We start from the raw sequence: 20,266 nt of genomic DNA on the forward strand, positions 1-20,266 counted from the left end.
GTGCACTCACTGGCTGAGTGCCAGTCACGAAAAAACGACAAAAAAAAAAAAAAAAAAAAAAAAAAAAAGAAAATGGGGTATATCTACACAATGGAATACTACTGTGCTGTAAAAAAGAATGAAATACTGCCATTTGCAACAATATGGATGGACATACAGAAAATTATATTAAGTGAAACGAGTCAGGCACAGAAAGAGAAATACCACATTCTCACTTATTTGTGGGAGCTAAAAATAAATAAATACACAAATAAACTGGGGGAGGAGAAGACACAATAATCACAATTCCTTGAAGTTGTTAAAACAAGAAAACAGATATGAGGTTGTTGAAAGGGAGGGGAGAGAAAGAGGGGGGTAGGGAGGATTCGGTAATGGGCCACAAAAATCAACCACATTGTATATTGATAAAATAAAATTAAATTAAAAATACAGATTCCAAGGCCCTCCACGGAGTCTGACATAGTAGAAGTGGGGGGAGGCCCAGGAATATGTATTTTTTAAACAAGCATCCCAGGAGAGCCTTATGATTAGCTGCTGGTTTGTTTTTTTTTTTTTAATCACTGCATTAGAAAATTTTTTTCATCAGTACTTCCTAGCTCTGGAATATTGTAAAATATGACCCAAATGTTTTTCTACTCATATGCCATTGAGTTACTGAGCACATTTTAAATTTTTGTGGTAATTTCCATTGAAAGGTGGAGGTTGTCATGCTGTATATGCATTCTTCAGCTCCTAGTGAGTCAGTTTCTTCTAGTGTCTGTTATCTTCAGTTGTAAAATAGCAGGTGCTTTTGGAAATTGTATTAGTTTTATTTCCCCCAAAAGCCTAATTTACAACTAGGGGATAGATTGGGCCTTGGTTTTGCTGTATTAGAAAAATCATCTCTACAGTGATGATTATACTTTAGAATTACAGGACTTTTCATAAGAACAGGGAGCAGGAAAGACTGTGATTGGAGGAAGAGTTTTACTCTGGTCCTTATCGAAATGATAACTTGGACAAATGTAAACATAGTGCACAACAGTAGAAGAAAATATACATAGAAAAATTACCTGCAGACATTAAAAATGAAGGCAAAATTCAAATCTCTTTCACATAGTTTACCCCTCAAAAAACAATTCATCAAAAATGACGTGTATTCTGTGTATTCTTTTGAGGTTGCGAGGCCCTGTGTGCATCCTGACAAGGTTGGAGACACTTTATTTGCATAGCACGGTGAGGCTCTTACATTGCTGATCCTCACTTATTCAGCATTATGAGGGTAGTCAGGGAAAGGTCCTCTTGGGTCCCCATAGCTAGCATATTAGTCGGGATATGCCAGTTGCTGTAATAAGCACCTCTAAACTCTCATTGGCTTGCACAATAAAAATTGTACCCCCTGCTCATGGAACAGTCCAACATGGGTGTCCCTGTAAGACAGCTTTCTTCCAAACAGTGACTCAGGAGCACAGGCTCCTTCCATCTTGTGGCTCTGCCTCTTCTGGGTTTTTAGCCTCTTTGTCCATTCAGCTGGTAGATGGGGAAAGAGAGAGGGTGGAGGTGTTCTGAGAATCTGCCTATGAAAATCATACACGGATCATGAGGATGTTAACCACCATTATGATCAACAGGTATCTTCAATCCTTACAGCAATTCTGTGTCGTTCCCATTTTCCAGATAAGGAAGCTGAGGTTAAGTGACTTGCCCAAGGACACACCTCCAAAAGGAAGCAGAACTGAGATTCTAAATTGGGTCACCCTTAATTCTAAGTTCTGTCTCTTTTTCCCATACATGTCCTGGTGTGGAAAGGAGACACTTTTCAGATGCTTCACTGATAGTTTTGGAGATTCTAGCATATTGTATCTCCAACTAGTTACATATTGCTAATTTTGGCAATCCTTCTGCCATTTTCAGGTTTCCAAAGCAATCCTGGGTTGGTATTAGCTGCTTATATCTTGGCTGCTGTTTCTCACCTTATATCGTGCCACTGCCAGCTTGCTGGATTAGGCCTCTCTCTCTCTCTCTCTGAGTGGCTCTGGGGACAGTGGCACTGACTCTTTGGTAGGCAGTATATGGCACAAAACTAGAGCAATGGGATCCCCCAGAGGTGGTGGTGCAGAGACAGCACTGGCCCTGGCAGTCGAAAGGGATCAGTGGCCAGGGCTGGGCCATTGGAGGCACAAGCTGCAGGCTGCCGTTGGGGAAAAGGAGCTGGTGTTCCAGGTGGAAAGCAGGTGAGGAGGCGGTGATGTGCTGGACACTCAGGCTATGTGCATCTCTTTTAACTCCATGTTCGATGACCCCATGTTGATAGTTTGAAATGAGCTATGGTGGGAGTTTCATACATGGAAACTGGCAAATGCCACAGATCATTTTTTTTTCTTGGCAAGGCGGTTGGTTCACATTTACCGGCACATCACTGGGTGAGGGGCACTACAGGCTTCCCTCCCTTTCTGTCTCCCTCAACTCTTCTGCCCACTCCTGACTTGAGGCTGCCTCAGATACTCACCGTCTAATTTGATCTGAGGCGTAAGAGGGGGAGGAGGAGAGGCCGAGAGAGATGGCGTCAGGGAGAGTTGGCTTTTGGACTCTTCTTCCTGGCCAGGCCTGACCCCCTGGAGATCATCTGCATCAGAACTTTTTTAGCAGACTGGCCTAAAGCAAACCCTTGGAGATTTTGCCAACCTCCATGTGTGTTCCTGTCTTTAGTTTTATTTTTACATAAAGTGAGCACAATATACATTAAAGGATGATGATTCTCATTGGACAGGTGCTCCCAAAGGCTTACCTGGCAAATGTGCTGTTATGTGGACCTCTTATGGAGCTCAGCTCTTCTGGGAGTGATCTAGGGCCTTGCTGTTCAAAGTATGGGCCGTGGACAAGTGGTTACAGGCATTATCTGAGAGCTTGTCAGAAATGCAGAATCTCAGGCTGTGTCCCAGACCTACTGAATCAGAATCTGAAAGTCAGTAAGATTGCCAGTGGATTCATGTACACATTAAAGTGTAAGAAGCACTGATCTAGTATTCAGGAAGTCCTAGTTGACCTGTGTGTACAGACCAGCAGTTCTCGAACCTGACCTGCGTCAGAATCTTCTGGAGGGCTTGTTGGGACAGAATGCTGGACCGTAGTCCCACAGGTTCTGATTCAGGCCTTTTCTAACAAGTTCTTAGCTGATACTGTAGCTGCTGGTCCAGGAATGCCCTTTGAGAACCACTGCCTTAGGCACACCTCTGGGCAGCCTGTAGGATTTAGGAAGATCTCTTTGTCTCTGAGAGCCTTTGTGTAGAACCTCTCTGGCTCACGTCAGGTGGGATGACCGAGAGAAGCCGTGCAAGCTGCTCTGGAATCTGAAGACCCAAATGTTAGTCCTGGATTCGGTACATCCCTGGAAGTCCCTTGACTGTAGTTTTCTTCATCTGAAAATGAGGATAATAATCATGACCACCCCACAGCGCTGTCACAGGGGTCAAAGAAAGTATTTTGTGATCTCTTAAATGTAATACAAACATAAGCTGCCACTAATTGAGGACATGGAGCAGCAAAAGCTTCTGAAAAAAAAATCTTCTGAGTCACAGGCTTTGGGAAATGATTTCGTGTTGTTCTCTTAGTGGTGGGTTCTCTTCTGAGGTGGTCTGCCTTCCTCTAATTTATTTATTGCCATTTGGGGAAATTACTGCTGAAATGCTTTTTGGAAAAAAAAATGTTATGTGTTATTTTCAAGGACTGTTGCTGAGTCTGATTTTTGTTTTGTTTTTCGATGTATGTGAGCATTAGGTGGCAGTGATTCAGTCATCGTGGTCTTATCTGTTCCTGGGGTGGTAATATTAGCTCTCCAAAACTGTGCTCCATAGCGTTCTGTCAGTGTATTTATAACACACTGGAGAAACAGATCTTGTGCTTATGCTATTGTCTTAGTTATGCCTCGGCCAGGAAGACCTCCCTATTCTCCTTTCTTGCCCACAGATTTCTGCAAACCACCTTTGCTGGAGTGTTCTTGGGTCTCTGTGACTAGCCAGGAAATCTTAGCTGAATGCGAGGCTTTAATTCATTGCTGCATGGCATGGGGGAAAGCACACAGGCTTTAGAAAAGGCTTGAGTTAGAGACACCTGGGTATGGTCTAGCCTCCATCACTTATTACAGTAGTTCTCTAACTTGCTGCACATTGGACTTAGCTGGGGAAATTTAAAAACCTAGAGATTGTGATCTAATTGGCTCGGGGTGGCCTGGGCATTTGGTTTTTTTTTTAAAACTCCCCAGGTGATTCTACTAGTTTGAGACCCACTGACTGTGATCATGAGAAGTTTACTTAATGTAGCAAAGTAAAGTATACTTCTAAGCCTTGAGTTTTCTTATATCTAAAATGGTACTGTGAGGATTGTATATAACGTGAGGGGCCTGTATGGGCTGCTTTCAGGGGCAGTGGAAAGGCCCCTGCTTCTAAAACCGCAGTGGACTTCCACTATGCTGCCTCTTCTACCACCACCATCAGGCCCCTCCTGACAACTTCCCCAGGTGATCTGGCTCATCACCTCCTCCTTGAGGGAATATGGAAAGACATCTGCTGGCTGCTGACCACCTTCTAATCGGCACCTCTGGGTCCAGCACAGCTCACACACCCAGCAAGCAGTAGTTTAAGGACGAAAAGCATATGGACCTTGTGTTAGCGTCAGGATCTGCCCCATTGATGAGCTAGACAGCAGACCCTGATTGCTGCCTGAGGTGTGCCTGGCTTTTCTGCCCACTTCCTTGAGTAATGACCCTGCTCCCCATCCCCTCCAACACGCAGGCCTCCTCTGTTATTCAGCCTGTCCAGAGTTCATGTTTCTGCTTCACACACCTAAGCCTTTAGGCACAGCTCAAGCCCTGTCCCTCTCATGAAGCCTAACCTTATCCCTCATTTTGAGGTGTGCTGTCCGTCTGGTGAAGTGTGTGGCGTGCATTTTTGGGTGCTAGGCTCTTCCAAATCATTCCTGCATCTCCCCTTGTCAGCTAAGAGCTTCAGGAGATCAGGGACTGTATCTTCCTCACCTTCCTGTCTCCTGGCACCTAGGACTATTAGTACACATCTGGGTGCTCGGGATGTGTTGATTGAATGAATGAAGGAAGGATCCCTCATGTATATACTTACAGTGTGTTCCTTCAATCAAAACACCTGGTTATATGCACAAGTTGAAATCTGAAGTCCTGTGTCCCCAACTAGACTTTGAGGCCTCTGACTGTGGGTGCTGGGTTCTTATTTCTTTCTGTTCCTCCTGGCATCTGGCACAATACTTGCCCAACAGTAAGTGTCCAGTGAGCACTTCTTGTTTTGTTGGGCAGTAGGGATGTGAACACAAAATATCTAAAGGAATGACCTAAAACTACGTGTTAATTATAGTGGCCTCAACAGAGCATGGATGAGGGCTAGGCTTTGCTGACTGGGCAGTGGTCTCTGAGGGGGAGTGTGCATACCCCAGCAACATCCACTGGGTCCAAGAAGAAAAATTTAGAGCTCCTATATCTTTATTTTTTAAAGATTTAATAATAATTAGGCTTTTTTGAGTTCTATATAGACTGCCATTGACCCTTTATTTGATCCACGTGGCACACATGGTCGGGGGGGGGCAGTGTCACCCTCACTGATTTATTTTCATTTGATAAATTGAAAATAATCTTGAGCTGTTTGCATATACCTGTAGATTTATGAATTTTATTATCTAGTTTATCTAATTTAATCCTCACAATATAGACAAGTAGCTTTTAAAAACATTCTTGCAGAGAAGCGGGAATTGAAGCTATTACTAATAATGTAAGCACAGGAGAAACCCAAGAAAATGGTGGAAGTGACCCTTTTCCTGCGCTACTGTGCCATCTTGGTTAGCCAGACGGTAAGGGAAAAACAATGGTGGTCTAACCAGATCTGACAAGGATAGGTCAAAACTTTTTTAATAGTCAAGACTGTATAAAATGTGGATTTACAGTCACTGTCATTGTTGTATTAACCTAATCCTATGTGGATAATGTGTCTTAAAAAATTTAATGGAGTTTGAAGGATTGATGAATGACTTTTGAAAATACTTTTATTTCATTTTATCTCATCTTTTGAAGTTTATATTTCTGTATTTGTTAAAAAATTCCTAATATGTTAGTCTGTTAGTATTATCTCTATATGAATTAAAATAAACATGCATTTACTGGGTGTGTATGCTGAAAAATATTTTACTGATAGGAGCGCACGTCCACTGCACTAGAGCACCATGCAAATGAGCGTGGGTTGCTCTTGATGGGCTGCTTAGCATCATCTTGTCACACTGCTCTCACATTGCTGGCTGACCCGAGGGCCAGTTCGGGAATGTGTGTTATTAGTCACCATGGTAATGGCACAGCTGGGAGGGGATGGGTCATTAAAAATCCATCATCACTTCTGAGTTAGGATTAACTCATATCACACATCCTTTTGAGGTCAGGGCGTCTTTTGCTTATAGAAAAAGGCAAAACTTAAAATGTAACACATTTTTAAAAATAAGTATCATGGCCATTCCGTAAGCATGGGGTTGTTCATACGTTTGGAAGTGAATGACAAAAAAACCTAGGAATTTTACTCTTTGTCAAGCATTTTATTATTTATTTTAACCTCACAAGAACCCTGCAAGGTAGGGATCATCTTCACTGTATGACAAAGAATGATAAAATCAGAGAGTTTGTTACTTGCCCAAGGTCACATATTTAGTAAGTATAGACCCAGGGTGCAAATTTAGATCATTGGAATTAGGCAATATTTTGCTCTTCGTTTCCAAAGGCAAAGAGTACATATGCATTGTACCAAGTCACCTGGTAATTCGAAGGTATTCACAATTTCTAGACATGAAAGGCTGGTGTCCACTTCTGTTGCTGATAACAGAATACCTGAAACTGGGTAATTTATTAAAAAAAAGAAATTTATTGCTTACAGTTTCAGAGGCTGGAAACCCACAGTCCAGGGAATGCATCTGGTGGGGGCCTTGGTGGTGGTGGCTCTAGAGTGGCTCACGGTATCACGTGGTGAATGACTTGAGCAAGAGAGAGAGCTAAGTTTCTTAGTTGCTCTCCTTTTAAAGCCACAGAACCATGCCCATTACTTCATGAATGGATCAATCCATTCACAAGGACACAGACCTCACAATCTAATCACTTCTTTAAGGCCCCACCTTTCCATTACCATAGTAGGATTTCCCACCGTCTTAACACAGTCACAGCGGGGATTAAGTTTCTAATGCATGAATCTTTGGGGGACACATTTAACCCACAGCAGCTGAGCAACAGTGGAATCTATACCCTGAGAGTGAAAGCAAGATGTTCACTCTGAGGCCTGGGACTGGGATCTTCATCTGTCTGTATTAGGTGGACAAAGGCAAGCCAGCTTTGGTTGTTGTGCTTATTGATGTCGATCATCTTACATCATTTCTCAAGTGAAAGTTCTGCATTTTTGTATGAACAAGAGGTCCCTTCATGGAGCTTTGCCAACAGTTTTTCCCACGGTGTTCTTCAGAGCATCAGCCATCAACCTAAAACACAATAAATGTGCATCTGCATCTCTCTCTGTTAACAGGACCATTGCCAACTATTTGGTGTGGAGAATGGTTTATTCCAGAATTCCAAACCTTAGCAGGCGCTTTCAGTATAGGTGGCTGGAATTCTCACGGGTAAGTTTAAGAAGGTTGCAATGTTACATCGCTGGATAGCTTTACATGCTGGAACAATCCGTATGTTCACTGATCCAATAAAAATCATCTTTGGGGATTGGATAGAGGGAGTTTTGCAGCACAAGCTCTACTTTTTTTAAAAAATGTCTTTCTTTTTATTTGCGTATAACTTGCATACAGTAAAGTATACTTAAGCTCTACTTTCTGGTACTAAATATAGATATTTAGGGCAATACTCGAGGCCATCAAATTATTTTCAAGCTCTTCTTCTCTTATCAACTTATTCTCATTTTTCCCAGTGTTTTTAACTGGGTCACTGTAATTATAATTTTAACATTTCTTAGTGATATATTTGTAATTATCTTTTATTTTTAGTATTCTGAATATTAAAAATGTGCAGTATGGCATATGTATTAGATGGTAAAGTTTCATTTTAAATTTGGGGATAGTTTTGTCTTTAACTTACCTAGATCTTCAGCCTTTGAATCTGTCCTAATTCTGCTAGGGCCTAAGAGGCCCCAGTTTAGTCTGAAACACTTTTCTTCTCCCCCTCACCTGGCTCTCGAATCTTCGCTTCTCTCCCTGCTTCCTCTCCTCCCAGTTGACACAGGTGTTACTCTCATCTTTGTTCCTGAGGCTTATGTCTGGGTACTTCTCCCACTTTTGTGGACTTAAGGATTTTGTGACTTTTAAAAAGTATTTTAAGCTAATTTTTCTGTCAATTTAAAATTAAGTGAATGGTGAACTTATAAGGTATGATTTCATTTAACAGAGATTTTAGTCATTACAGAAACTGGTAAGTACAGATTTTTTTTTTTTAATGCAGCTGTGGAGCTGAACCCTTAACCTTGACGTTATAACACTGCCCTCTGACCAGCTGAGCTAACTGACCAGCCAATACAGAAATTCTTAGTGGGTTATTACTCTAGAAGAATAATGCAATTATTTGCGATACATTTTGACCCTTTACAGTCACTAGAATATAAAGTCACTTTATAGAGAACAGCATAAAACAGTTATGTGAGGGTACTTCAAAAAGTTCATGGAAAGATTCATATTATCTTTTAATTCTATTTTTTCCACGAACTTTTTGAAGTACCCTCATATATATTTAGGTTATATCAAAGGGTTAAGATGTAAAACAAGTAGATTGTGTATATGTATGTATTTTTAACTCCTATGGATCACATAAAAGATGGTTCCCAGCTGCTTCCACTCCCACCGTGAAGAGAATGAGGGAGAGAGGTGTAAGAAGTAGTGTGTGAAAATTTGAGGTTAGGTATGAGGGGATGTTTCTTGAGCATGAAGCGCTAAATATAATATTGAATTGCCAAAGAGAGTTGTAGGATCTTTCTCTAGAGGTTTTAAAAATAGATTCATCCCTTACTGCTGAGAGGGGTTGTGTTACCAAAAAGCAGAGGAAGAATACATGAACTTAAGTGTTAATCCGTTCACCCTGCTGGAACAGCCTGTGGCTAACATTGTGCAGGAGGCACTTTGGGCCACCATTCTCAGGGCCTCCTCCCTTGCTGCTTGCCTGCCTGCAACCCCGACCTCCAAGGGCTATATTTATTTCTCTACTGTCACCCCCAAGACTAAACTTCTGAGCCTTCCAAGCCCTGCTTTGGAAGCTCCTTAGTCGTTTGCAAATGTTTTCTTGTAATGGTATAACTAGGACAGATGGGAAAAGCGTTTACATCTGTTTTCACTTGTTTACCAGAGTGTTCTTTGCTATGACACAATGTGAATATGCCCCCTGGGTTGTTCATGGTGGGCCTTGTTCTCCTGGTCTTGCTTGGTGAGCATACCTCCCAGAGCAAGGAAACCCTCACCAGGCAGAAACTTTGATCACTCATGGATTCTAGACCTTCCCTAGTGTAACTTCTGCTCTCAGTAGATATTAAGTACTATCTGGACACTTGAACAGTATCGCCTTATATCCCTGCTGACTGCAGAAAAGCTATACCATTATCCAGATTTTTTGTTGAATGGAGAAAATTGGAAGATAAGGATAAATACATTATTTTTCACTGTCAAAACATTTTCATTTAGTTTTAAATATAACTGGGGACAAGCAGAATTTTTACTTTCATCTGATTTCACCTTTGCCTCTACTATCTAACACATGTACGTGGGTTGGGGTGGCGATGTTTTATAGATGTTTGGATTTTTTTCAGTCATAGATTTTATCCAAATGAAGCTCAATCTGGATCAATTACCTCCCATAGGTAATCCAGGGGACCACAACTTTGCTGCCTCAATGGGACAAATGTGTAAACTTTATCGAGAGCGCCCTCCCTTATGTTGTTGGCAAAATGTTTGTGGATGTGCACTTCCAGGAAGACAAGAAGGAGATGGTAAGTGATGCCCCCCAGCTGGTGAAAAAACGATGGCTATATAGCCACGTCTGACAAGGCTACAGGCAACAGGCCAACGTCAGCCTTCCAGGTGGTAGAGATCTGAAGGCATTCTCTTCAGATTCTTTCAGTTTCTCAGTGAAATAAGAAGAAAGGTCATCAAATGAAATTTATCAAGTGAGCGTATAGTGAAAGTTGGAAGAGAGAGGACAGGGTGTGAAAAAGTTGTTTAGGGGAGTGGGAGAGTGGATAAACTGAGGAAATATAGTATGGCTGCTTGGAGGCAGGCATGGTCTACGTCTAGGTGAGGTTCAAGGTCATGAATTTAAAGAGACCTGGCAACATATTCTCCATCTGTTTCAGCTGCATTGGACAAGAGGGTATAGTTTTTTCTTCCAGCTTTAAGATATATTTGACAAATAAAGATTGTATATATTCAAGGTTTACTATGTGATAATTTGATATACACATACATTGTGAAATGATTACCACAATCAAATTAACACATCTATCACCACACTTACCATTTTGTGAGTGTGTGTGTGTGTGTGTGTGTGTGTGTGTGTGTGTGTGTGTGGTGAGGGCACTTAAGATCTACTCTCTTAGCAAATCTCAAGTATGCAAAACAGGATTATTAACTGTAGTCACTGTTAGATCCCCGGAACTTATTCATCTTATAATTGAGTCTGTACCCGCTGACCAACATCTCTCCATTTCCCCTCCCCCGGCTCCTGGCAACTACTGTTCTACTCTTTGTTTCTGTGAGTTCAACTTTTTTTGATTCCACATACGAGTGAGATCATGCTGTGTTTGTCTTTCTGTGTCTGGCTTGTTTCACTTAGCATAATGCCCTCCAGGTTCATCCATGTCACAAAAAGCAAAATTTCCTTTTTTTTATTGCTGTATAATATTCCTGTGTGTGTGTGTGTGTGTGTGTGTGTGTGTGTGTGTGTGTGTGTGTGTGTGTGGCCAGCCAGCTGTCAAAAAGTAATGTTTTTTAAAAAAGGCAAAGATGTAATGAAGTCTATTAAGTCAGCATTATGTATTATGTACTGAAGTTTGCTTTGCAATACCATAAATCTAAGGACATTTACCTACGTAAAATTGTTTTTACTGTCTTTGGATACTTTGGAGAACTTCCCGTCAAGTTTGAGACTTTATATTTGAAATGGAAAATCCTTTTACAAATAATTCCATTGAAGAGTCATTGTCTTATTTCAAAATACTCAATATTTCTCCTTGTTTGTTTTCTTTTGCTCCTTATTTGGAATGAATGAATGGATGAAGAACTTATCAGATAATCACAGTTGTAACATTATAAGCTCTGGAAAAGATATAAAAACAATTAAGGGATAAATGAAGTTTTTAAAAATATACTTGTATATGTGTATATATAACAGGAGGTTTTTTTTTTTTTTCCCCCGGCAGTAGAAGAATTTTAACTAATATGAAAAGTATGTGATTAAATTTGTTTTTCTTAGTTTTTGTGCAAAACTCCCCTTTTAATGTGTCAGGGTGTGGCATTCTAAAATAGAGTTGATTTTGGCAATTTCTCCCTTTATTTTGATGTACATGAGGGTAGTGTGGTCGTTACAGAGATACTCTTTTATATGAAATTATTTGCCTCCTTTATGCCTAAGCTATTTGCTTCAGGGAATACTTAAGATGGAAACTTAGAAATATCTGGCTTTTTATAGCCTTGTTAAAGGGCTCTCATCCAAGAACCACCTGGAACCACTGATTTACTTGAAAAAAGTTCTGTATTATTAGCTACAGTCTGAAGAAAAAGAAAAACAGAAAGATCCCCAATGGGGCAAATTCCAGAGACTCTAACTCGGAGGAAAGACTGCCATTGTTTATTTACCAAAATCGTTTGTTAAGCAAATGAATACATTCAGAAGATTAAACTTCAGGTACTTCTCAAACTTTAAAAAAATTATTTAATTTTAATTTAATTTTATTTTTTATTGGTTATGAATATTCATGAGACACAGAGCTGATTGTCACCCTTCGTGCCCAAGTTGTGAAGGCCAGATTTGTACTGGCAGCATGCCCCTTACCACAAATTACATTTGTACCCTGTGTCCCCCACCCAGTTATCCCCAACCTCCCTCCCCATCCCCCTTTCCCCACTCCACTTTGTATCCCAAGGTATGTTCTCTCCTTCTGCAAGTCCAACACACCACTGTGGTCTTTCTTTCCTTCCTTCTTTCTCTCTTAGCTCCCTCCCAGTTATAAGTGAGCACATGCAGTATTTATCCCTCTGTGCTTTGCTTGTTTCACTCAACATAAATTTCTCCAGGCTCATCCATGTTGTTGCAAATGGGAGAATTTCATTCTTTTTATGGCAGAGTAGTATTCCATGGTGTATATATACCACAGTTTTCTTGTCCAATCATCCATCGATGGACTATAAATTAGTACAACCACTATGGAAAACAGTATGGAGGTTTCTCAAACAACTACAGATAGATCTTCCATATGATCCAGCAATCCCTCTTCTGGGTATATACCCAGAAGAATGGAAATCATCATGTCAAAGGGTACCTGCACTCCCATGTTATTCTTAGCTCTGTTTACAGTAGTCAAACTTTAATGTGTACACAAATCACATGAAGGTCTGCTTGTTAAAATGCAAAATCTCATTTCATTTTAACAAGGGTCTTTTTAACTTGGGTTTGGGGTTTGGGTTTTAGCACTCAAGAATTTGCCTAACAAGCTCCCAGGTGATGCTGCTACTACTGGTCCAGGGATCACACTTCGAGTAGCAAGGCCTTCTTCGCATCATTGTTTGCAGTTACCACCATAAAAATAAGCCCTGGTGATACATGGGAGCAGGCCAGGCCAGTTGACCTGGATAGCAATACTTCATTTACCAACACCTGTTGCATCAATGCAAATAACTGTTTCAATTTTCAGGTCATTGAAAATTTCTGTGATTCAGATTGGTTTAAATAGACTGTGCCAAACCTGTATGAGGGCTTCCAGGATTCTTCCTGCTGCACCGCCCCTCCCCCGGCCCCAACTATTTAGTTTTCCTTTGAAAATTGGTACCTTGGTTTTTTTAAGAGATTCCTGCTTCTCCTCAGTATCTCTGCTTCTAGAGTCTCTTGATGGCAGGGTTGGTCCAACTGTCTCTAGTTGGAACCTTCTGTTTTAGAGGTTGAGGGGGAGAAAGAAATCCACTTTGAGGTTTCCTTTGTAGAGGAGAAAGCACCCCAACCTCCTCTTTTCCACAGATATCTGGCTCAAACAAACTGTATTAGTCTGTTTCTGTTGCTTATAACAAAATTTACAGAACTTGGTAATTTGTAAGAAAATGAAATTTATTGCTTACAGTTTCAGAGGCTGGAAAGTCCAAAGTCCAGAGAACACATCTGGTGAGGGTCTTGGTGGTGGCAGCAGTGACTCAGGGTTTTCACATGGCAGAAAATGGTAGAGCAGAGAGAGAGAGAGAGGCTGTCATGTGCTCTCCTTTTAAAGCCCTCAGAGCCACGCCCATGACCACCATTATTAATCCATTCACTATGGCATTTTCCTGCAATGTAATCACCTCCTCGAGGGCCCATCTTTCAATTACCCTAATAGGATTTCCTACCCTCTTAATATTGTCACAGTGGGGGTCAACTTTTGGGGGGGGGGACACTCAGTCCAAGGCACTAACCTACCTACCAGGGTTCTTTTCTTTTTCACTGGGGAAAACACATAATTCCATGTTACTACTTCCTTATGACTTCCCACATGCAAGAGTGCTTGTGCACACACAGATACACCAACATGCCCTCATACCCATTCACTCACGTAACTGTGGTGATTTAGCAAATTTAATTAGAAATGGGAAGAACAGCATGTAGAGAAGGAGAGTCCTCCAACAGAAAGCCACCTAAAGAGGTGATATAGAAAAATCTCCTGCTTTTCAGATAGTGGGACAGAGCCTTAATCCATGTGGGATTGGCTGTAAGCCTTGCTTGCAAATGAGGGACAGGCCAGTGGAGTGAGAGCAGGGAGTCACAGAACTCTGGACAGTGTCTGTCTTTGTGGTCTAAAGTGGTACTATCCAATAGAACTAGAATCTGAACCACATACATAATTTAAAATTTTCTAGTAGCCACATCAAAAAAAATAAAAAGAAACAGGTGAAATTAATTTTAATAATATATTTTGTTTAACTCAACTCTCTAAAATATTGTCATCACAAGACATAATTAATATAAAATTACTCATGATAGTTTGTATGCTTTATTTCATACTAAGTCTTTGAAATCCCATGTGCATTTTATACTTTATAGCAGATTTCAGTCCAGTCTAGCCACATTTCAAGTGTTCACATATTGCTGAGTGGCTACCATATTGGATATTGTTGGCTTAAAGAATTGAAGAAGGATCTCTCAAGCTCAGTGTGGCCTGGCTCAGTCCCTAGGTGAGAGGGTATTAGTAGCCAGGACTGTGAAGGTAGCACTGTTGGTCCCTGGCCAAGTGGACTTCAAGGAGCCTTCTAATATTAGAGGGGAAGGACTCAAACAACACCAGGGTTCATGGCCTGAGGACAGGGGTGGGAATTGTAGTCAAGGTGCTACTTGGTGAGGATATTTCAGGTTTTCTGGGATACCAGTTTAGAGGAGGAAACAAATTTCCACCCTCTTAACACTTAATTCCAGACCCAACTCAGGCAAACACCTTAGGCTTAGTTCTCATTGTCTCAGGGACTACATCGTGTCATGTTTGCAAGTTAAAGAGGTGCTAAGCACCTTAGAGGTGCTAAGGACTCAGTCAAGCCAAAGCCAGGGTTTCCAAGCTCAAATATCCTCACAGTCAGTGAGTAACATTACATAACATACACAAGTAAGGCTGACTGGTTGTAGGCAAAAGCCAGGGCAAGTGCAATGATAAATGGTAATTGCCCTTGACCTTGGTGTCTGGGACACAATAGTGGTGAACAAGAGTGAATGTGCTATCCAGGGTTCAGCTAAGGCTCCTCTCCAACCAACTAGTTTCATGCAGAAATGCAGGCCTAGGGGTGCTAGATAGATTTCTGGTTCTTTTCATCTTTTGTTTATTGAAAGAAGTCAGAAATCTGGATTTTTATGTGATATCTCCCATATTTTAAATCTTGGTCGACACTCTGGAGGCAAAACTAAGAATGTCCTAGGGATACCATTTTGTCACTTTTTTATTGACCTTTTCTCTCTCTCCCTTCCTCCTCCCTCTACCCTGTCTTCAAAACCCCAAATCATAACCTGTCAGAGGACTTCTTTAACTTTTTATCTTATTTTGATGGAGATCATGTATAATTTAAAACATCATATTAGCTCAGTATTTAACAAATTACTCTTGTGGAAAGTTATATACAGGATATGAAAGTGGGACTCCCCCAGAGAATTTATTTATTGTTGCCATAAATAGGGATGATGCTCTCATCCTTCTGTGACAAGCTCATAACCTAAATGACGAGAAGAGGATTAAGTATGTGCAGGGAGGGTATCTAAAGTTGTTGCTTGCTATTTTTCTCTTCCATGTCATTTTTATCATGAATGATAATTTATACTTATATAAGTAAATGCCCAAGATAGGTATCCACATCCAACGAGGGCAGGAGAAGATTCCAAAGAAGTCCAGGAAGGGAAAGGATTGTCATGATGGGCCTAGTGTGACTGTGACGGTCAGGATATATCTGGTGATAACAGTAGCAGCTAGCTTTCACTGAGGTTTAACTAGGTGTCTGACACTCTTCTAAGTAAGTGCTTTCAATGTACGAGCCCATTTAATCCTACCGATGACTCCATAATTGCTATTAGTGCCCCCGTTTTCTGGACAAGGAAATGGAAGCTCAGAGAGTTTAAATTTCTTAAGGTGTAATATAACTTGAAAATTATTTAGCTGGGGTTCAAGCCCAGACAATCTTGCTTCAAGCCAGTGTTCCATTTCCTTTCTTTTCTCTGAAAAACACTTGAATCTTTACCAATTTTATGACTGGAATGAGGAGACCAGAGACTTTTTAGTGGCTCATCCTGTAATTAATTCACCCTTACTAGGGAATTATTTATTCTAATATTAAGATCTTATAAAAGGCACACATTTCCTATATCATAGCATTTTAGAGGTAGGAAACAGTTGGAATAGGTTTTGCCTTTATTATTTCAATATTTTAAAGATAAATACAGTGAAAACTTAATTCAAATCCAACCAATTGACATTACATTTTTGTATTCATATAATTCTCAGAAGAAAGAGAGAAACAATAAGAAACAAGCTTATTATCAGAGGTTTAATCTAAGAACAACTTTCCAGGTATATCTTTGGCTCAGTCTATACACTGAGGTCAATTTCCAGTATTTTCTACATATATCATTCTAAGGAGTGATCCCCGATGTTTGGAATGGCTTTGTAAGATTCCTTAACAGAAAAGTGTCTTTAAAATATTGATCGTTCTCTAGTTACTAAGGCAGAAATATAAACATATACATCAAAGAACATTTTTTCTATTGTGTTGATGTTCAAGAAAAAGACCTTTTTGCTTTAACTATAGTTTCTAGAAAAATTCAGTAAAGTTGGAGTTCCCATTTGCATATTTTGGCTGGGCTAAATTCTTCTGGATTAAACCATGTCTTGTTTATTTCATTGTAGACACTGTGTCCCTAAACTACATATCTTTATTTATATATCTCAACTCTGCCAGTGGGCATTTCTTTTGCTGCCCCCCCTAATTTTTGGTGTTTTTGTTATAAGGTGAACCCTGGTAAAGAAAAAAAAAAATTGATACTTGCTAGAGTAGTAAGGAAGACTTTATTCAGGTCTATTGCAACAGGTGTCAAGTCTGTTGTGACAGGGGAGAGAGATTGAGCTCAACTCCAAATACAGCAAGGACAGCTGGGAATTTGTAGCCAATGAGCAGAGTGGCGGGGGGGGGCATGGAAAATTACTAAGAGGAGACATCAAGAGTTGGGAAATTCTTGCTAAACCAACTTAACCGGATTCTTGCTGAAGGCAGGCCAGGGTGATCAGATGGCAAGGGTGGAGGATTCTCTCTAAAGCAACTTAGCAGGATTCTTGCTAGAACTGGGGTAGGCAGGCCTGGCAAGAACAGGATGAGGGTGGGGGATGAGGAGGAGGGCAAGGTCAAGGTCTAGTTGAGAAGAGGGCTCAGATGAAGTTGACTAAAGTTTGGTCAAGGAGGGAGTCTTTGTCAACTGTCAGATCAAAACTAAAGTCACTGGTCTCATTTTATATTAAAACATTCTCCACAGAAGATTAATCTAGTTAAAACACAACAACTCTTTTATTATACTTCAGAGGTAGACTTTATTTAGTGAAGGATTAAAACTTTACTTACTGTGTAAAATAGTTCACTAATTTCTCCTACACCCTAGTAGCTTATTTTTTTTTTTTCCCGTTATGGTAAACTCATTGTTCATGTCCCCAGGTAATGCCATAGATGACCTGCAGTATCTTCCATTTTTCTGAGCTGCTCTCTGCATAAGCAATTCCAGTAGTAGGTCTTATCCTAAGAACAGAATTCTCCTCCAACCCTACACTGCTGCAGCTGGTCTTGAAAACTTAAATACCCACATGGGCCCAATTGCAGTGGTGGAGTTTGAACTTGCAGCCTCCATACTCTAGGAGTTCACCTCATTAGTGAGCCAAGATAATTGAACTGATGTACTGTCATTAATATTCTTTAAGTTCTTCTGTTCCCCTGCTCACTGTTTCTCTCAGTGGTTGAGTAAATGAGATGTAACTATAACGTTGATAGCAGAAGTCACATGAAAGTCAGTGTCATGCACTATAGCACTGATTGCCCTTATAAATACTGAGGGATTCTTTGTTCCTTGCTGATGCTGCTACTCAAAAGGGTTGCTCTCAGCAAGGCCGTTGTACAGAAAAAGATAAAGGTCCCTTCGACACAAGTCGTCCAAAGAAAGGATATGCTCTCTGGCTACCAAGTGTCTCTGTTTCTGTTTGTCTAGCAAATGGTGTCAGCTATATTTGTCAAGATCAGTTTCCAGAAAAACTTTGCTGAAGTCCTGACTGAATTAAGGCAAACCAAGATGATTTGGGTTTTAAAGGACTTTTTAATATAGTTATAAACTGTTGACCTTACATAGTAATTACATATGATTTTCTGTGAAGTTGCTGTGGCATCTCGTAGCCCAGCTCTACTCTTACCAATTTCGGCAAATTGGTTCAACTCTTTGTTCCTGCTTTCCTGTTAATAAACGGTGCACGAGTTTCTGTTGCTACACTAATGCTGGGTAAGGATCCATCACAAAACCTCACTAGCATTCAACAATAAGCAATTACTGCTGATGCATCTGGAGTCAGTGGTGGTCCCCTAGGCAGCTCTGCTGATTTTGGCTGGGCTTGCTCCAACGTTTGGGGGTTGGCTGATCTAGGTTGGCTTCAGCAGAGGTGATTAGGACAACTGAGCCCCATTCCATGTGTCTCACTTCCTTCCGCTGGCTAGCCTGGGCACGTTCTCATGGTGATGGCAGAGGTGCAAGTAAGCAAGCAGAAACATGTGAGGCCTCCTGAGGCCCAGGCTCAGAACTGGCATAATATTATGTCCACATCCTGGTAGCCAACGCAAGTCACAAGGCCAGTCTAGATTTACAGAGGAGGAAAATAGACTCTGCATTTTCAGTGAGAGGATCTACAAAATCACACAGCAAAGAGTGTGGTTAAAGGAAGGGGTGTAGAATTAAAGCCATCATAGCAACGTATCACAAATAGGGATAAAAATACTACCTACCTCTCTGATTTGTGTTGAGGATTGAATGAAATAATCCATGTAGAAGGCTTATCACAATAGTGGTACGTAGCAGGTACCTAGTGAATGTTAGCTCCTGTTACTGAATGTTAGGTGTGCCATCCCTGACGTTAATGATAAAGCTAGAATTCATGACATCAAAGTCCTGGCCTGGACTGTGGCAACTCCTGTACGGAGATTGCCACTTTCTAATTTGTCTTAGAAAGAGTGAGTGAGAATAAGGGAGGTGCCTGAGGGGTTTTGCTGTTGCTAGTCCTCCATACATGCACAGTGTAATAGCTTGTGGTTGGGATAAAGATCCTTTTAATGCTAGTGCCCTGGCCACATTCCAGAGCCTGCCCTATCATTTAACACTAAGTCTGGCTCATAGGAGAGTCTCATGAAACTACTCAAGGAGCCAAATATAATTTCTATAACAGGTCCAGATTTCGCAACTCTCTACAGGCTAACTCTTGTTACAACAAATATCAGGGCCTCAATCCTGACAGCTCATTTGTGCAACCTTTGGTACAATGACATCCAGCAAAACAAGTAATTTAGATAGCTCATTGGGAATTCTTCTGAAATAAGTGTGGACACTACTCTTGTCCTTGTCCTTGCGTGTGCTGCCATAATGATGACACATTTGGCCTACCTCTCTTGTTTGTTGTCTCCATCTCTGGATAGCCTTGGGCAGTGTTGCCTTTGCCACAGATTATGGGCCACAGTCTTGTCAAGCAGACCCAATCAGACCTGTGGAATGTGAAGACCCTGTACTGGAAATTCATTTACTGAAAGAAAGCAGTTATGCCTTCCAACAGATCTGAATATTGGAAGTAACCAGGCACAGTCACTTGCTGGGGAGAGTTTACCCACAGCCAAAGGCTGGACCGTTATGAGACCGGTTGACTTGTAAATATTAGTCTCGTTTCTGATCCATTCCCTCTCAGAGTGGGAAAGTGGGAAACAGGAAAAGTCAAGTTATAAAAAGAGAACACAGTCTATATGTTCATATCCAGTAAATATGATTTTACTCCTTATTCCCACCCCAGTCTTATGGATATATGCTTTTTGATAAAAGGATATGCTAAACTCCTATACCACCAGACTAACACAACCTATAGCATGACATGGGCCCAAATAATTTGGCATTCTTTTTTTCTTTTACCAACATGTTTAATAGCTATCCAAGTTTGCTAATCCTGACAAACTGGCATGATTTATCAGTTCACTTGGCTGCCACAAACCTCAGTCTTTTCTAACTATCCTTAGTTTTTCTGGCTTTTCCCACCTCAATATAGGTCTCTTCATTACTTCTTATTTTAATGTCATTATTACATTTTTTATCAAGAGCCAATTAAAACTCATTTTTTTATAAATAGTTACAATATAAATAATGGATCAATGAGTATTTAATATTTATTTGTGCATTGATTTATCTAATTTCTGTATTTCTAGTAAAGCAACAATTGCCAGAAAGAAAAGTTTTAGGAACTCCCCCTTAGATTGCAGCTTATTTCTT

General features: G+C 40.6%; 1 protein-coding gene across 2 annotated transcripts in view; it reads left to right on the forward strand.

Annotated features, from left to right (window-relative positions):
• The window catches only part of PHEX (phosphate regulating endopeptidase X-linked), a 209,821-nt gene that overhangs the window by 61,969 nt on the left and 127,586 nt on the right, over nt 1-20,266 (forward strand). For both annotated transcript variants that reach the window (XM_063084023.1, XM_063084024.1), the window contains exons 10-11: nt 7,551-7,644; nt 9,873-10,001. In XM_063084023.1, coding sequence (XP_062940093.1) covers nt 7,551-7,644; nt 9,873-10,001 — 223 coding nt within the window. The remainder of the gene's footprint in view (nt 1-7,550; nt 7,645-9,872; nt 10,002-20,266) is intronic.

This window comes from Cynocephalus volans, chromosome X (genome assembly GCF_027409185.1).
Source record: "Cynocephalus volans isolate mCynVol1 chromosome X, mCynVol1.pri, whole genome shotgun sequence".
Lineage (NCBI taxonomy): Eukaryota > Metazoa > Chordata > Mammalia > Dermoptera > Cynocephalidae > Cynocephalus > Cynocephalus volans.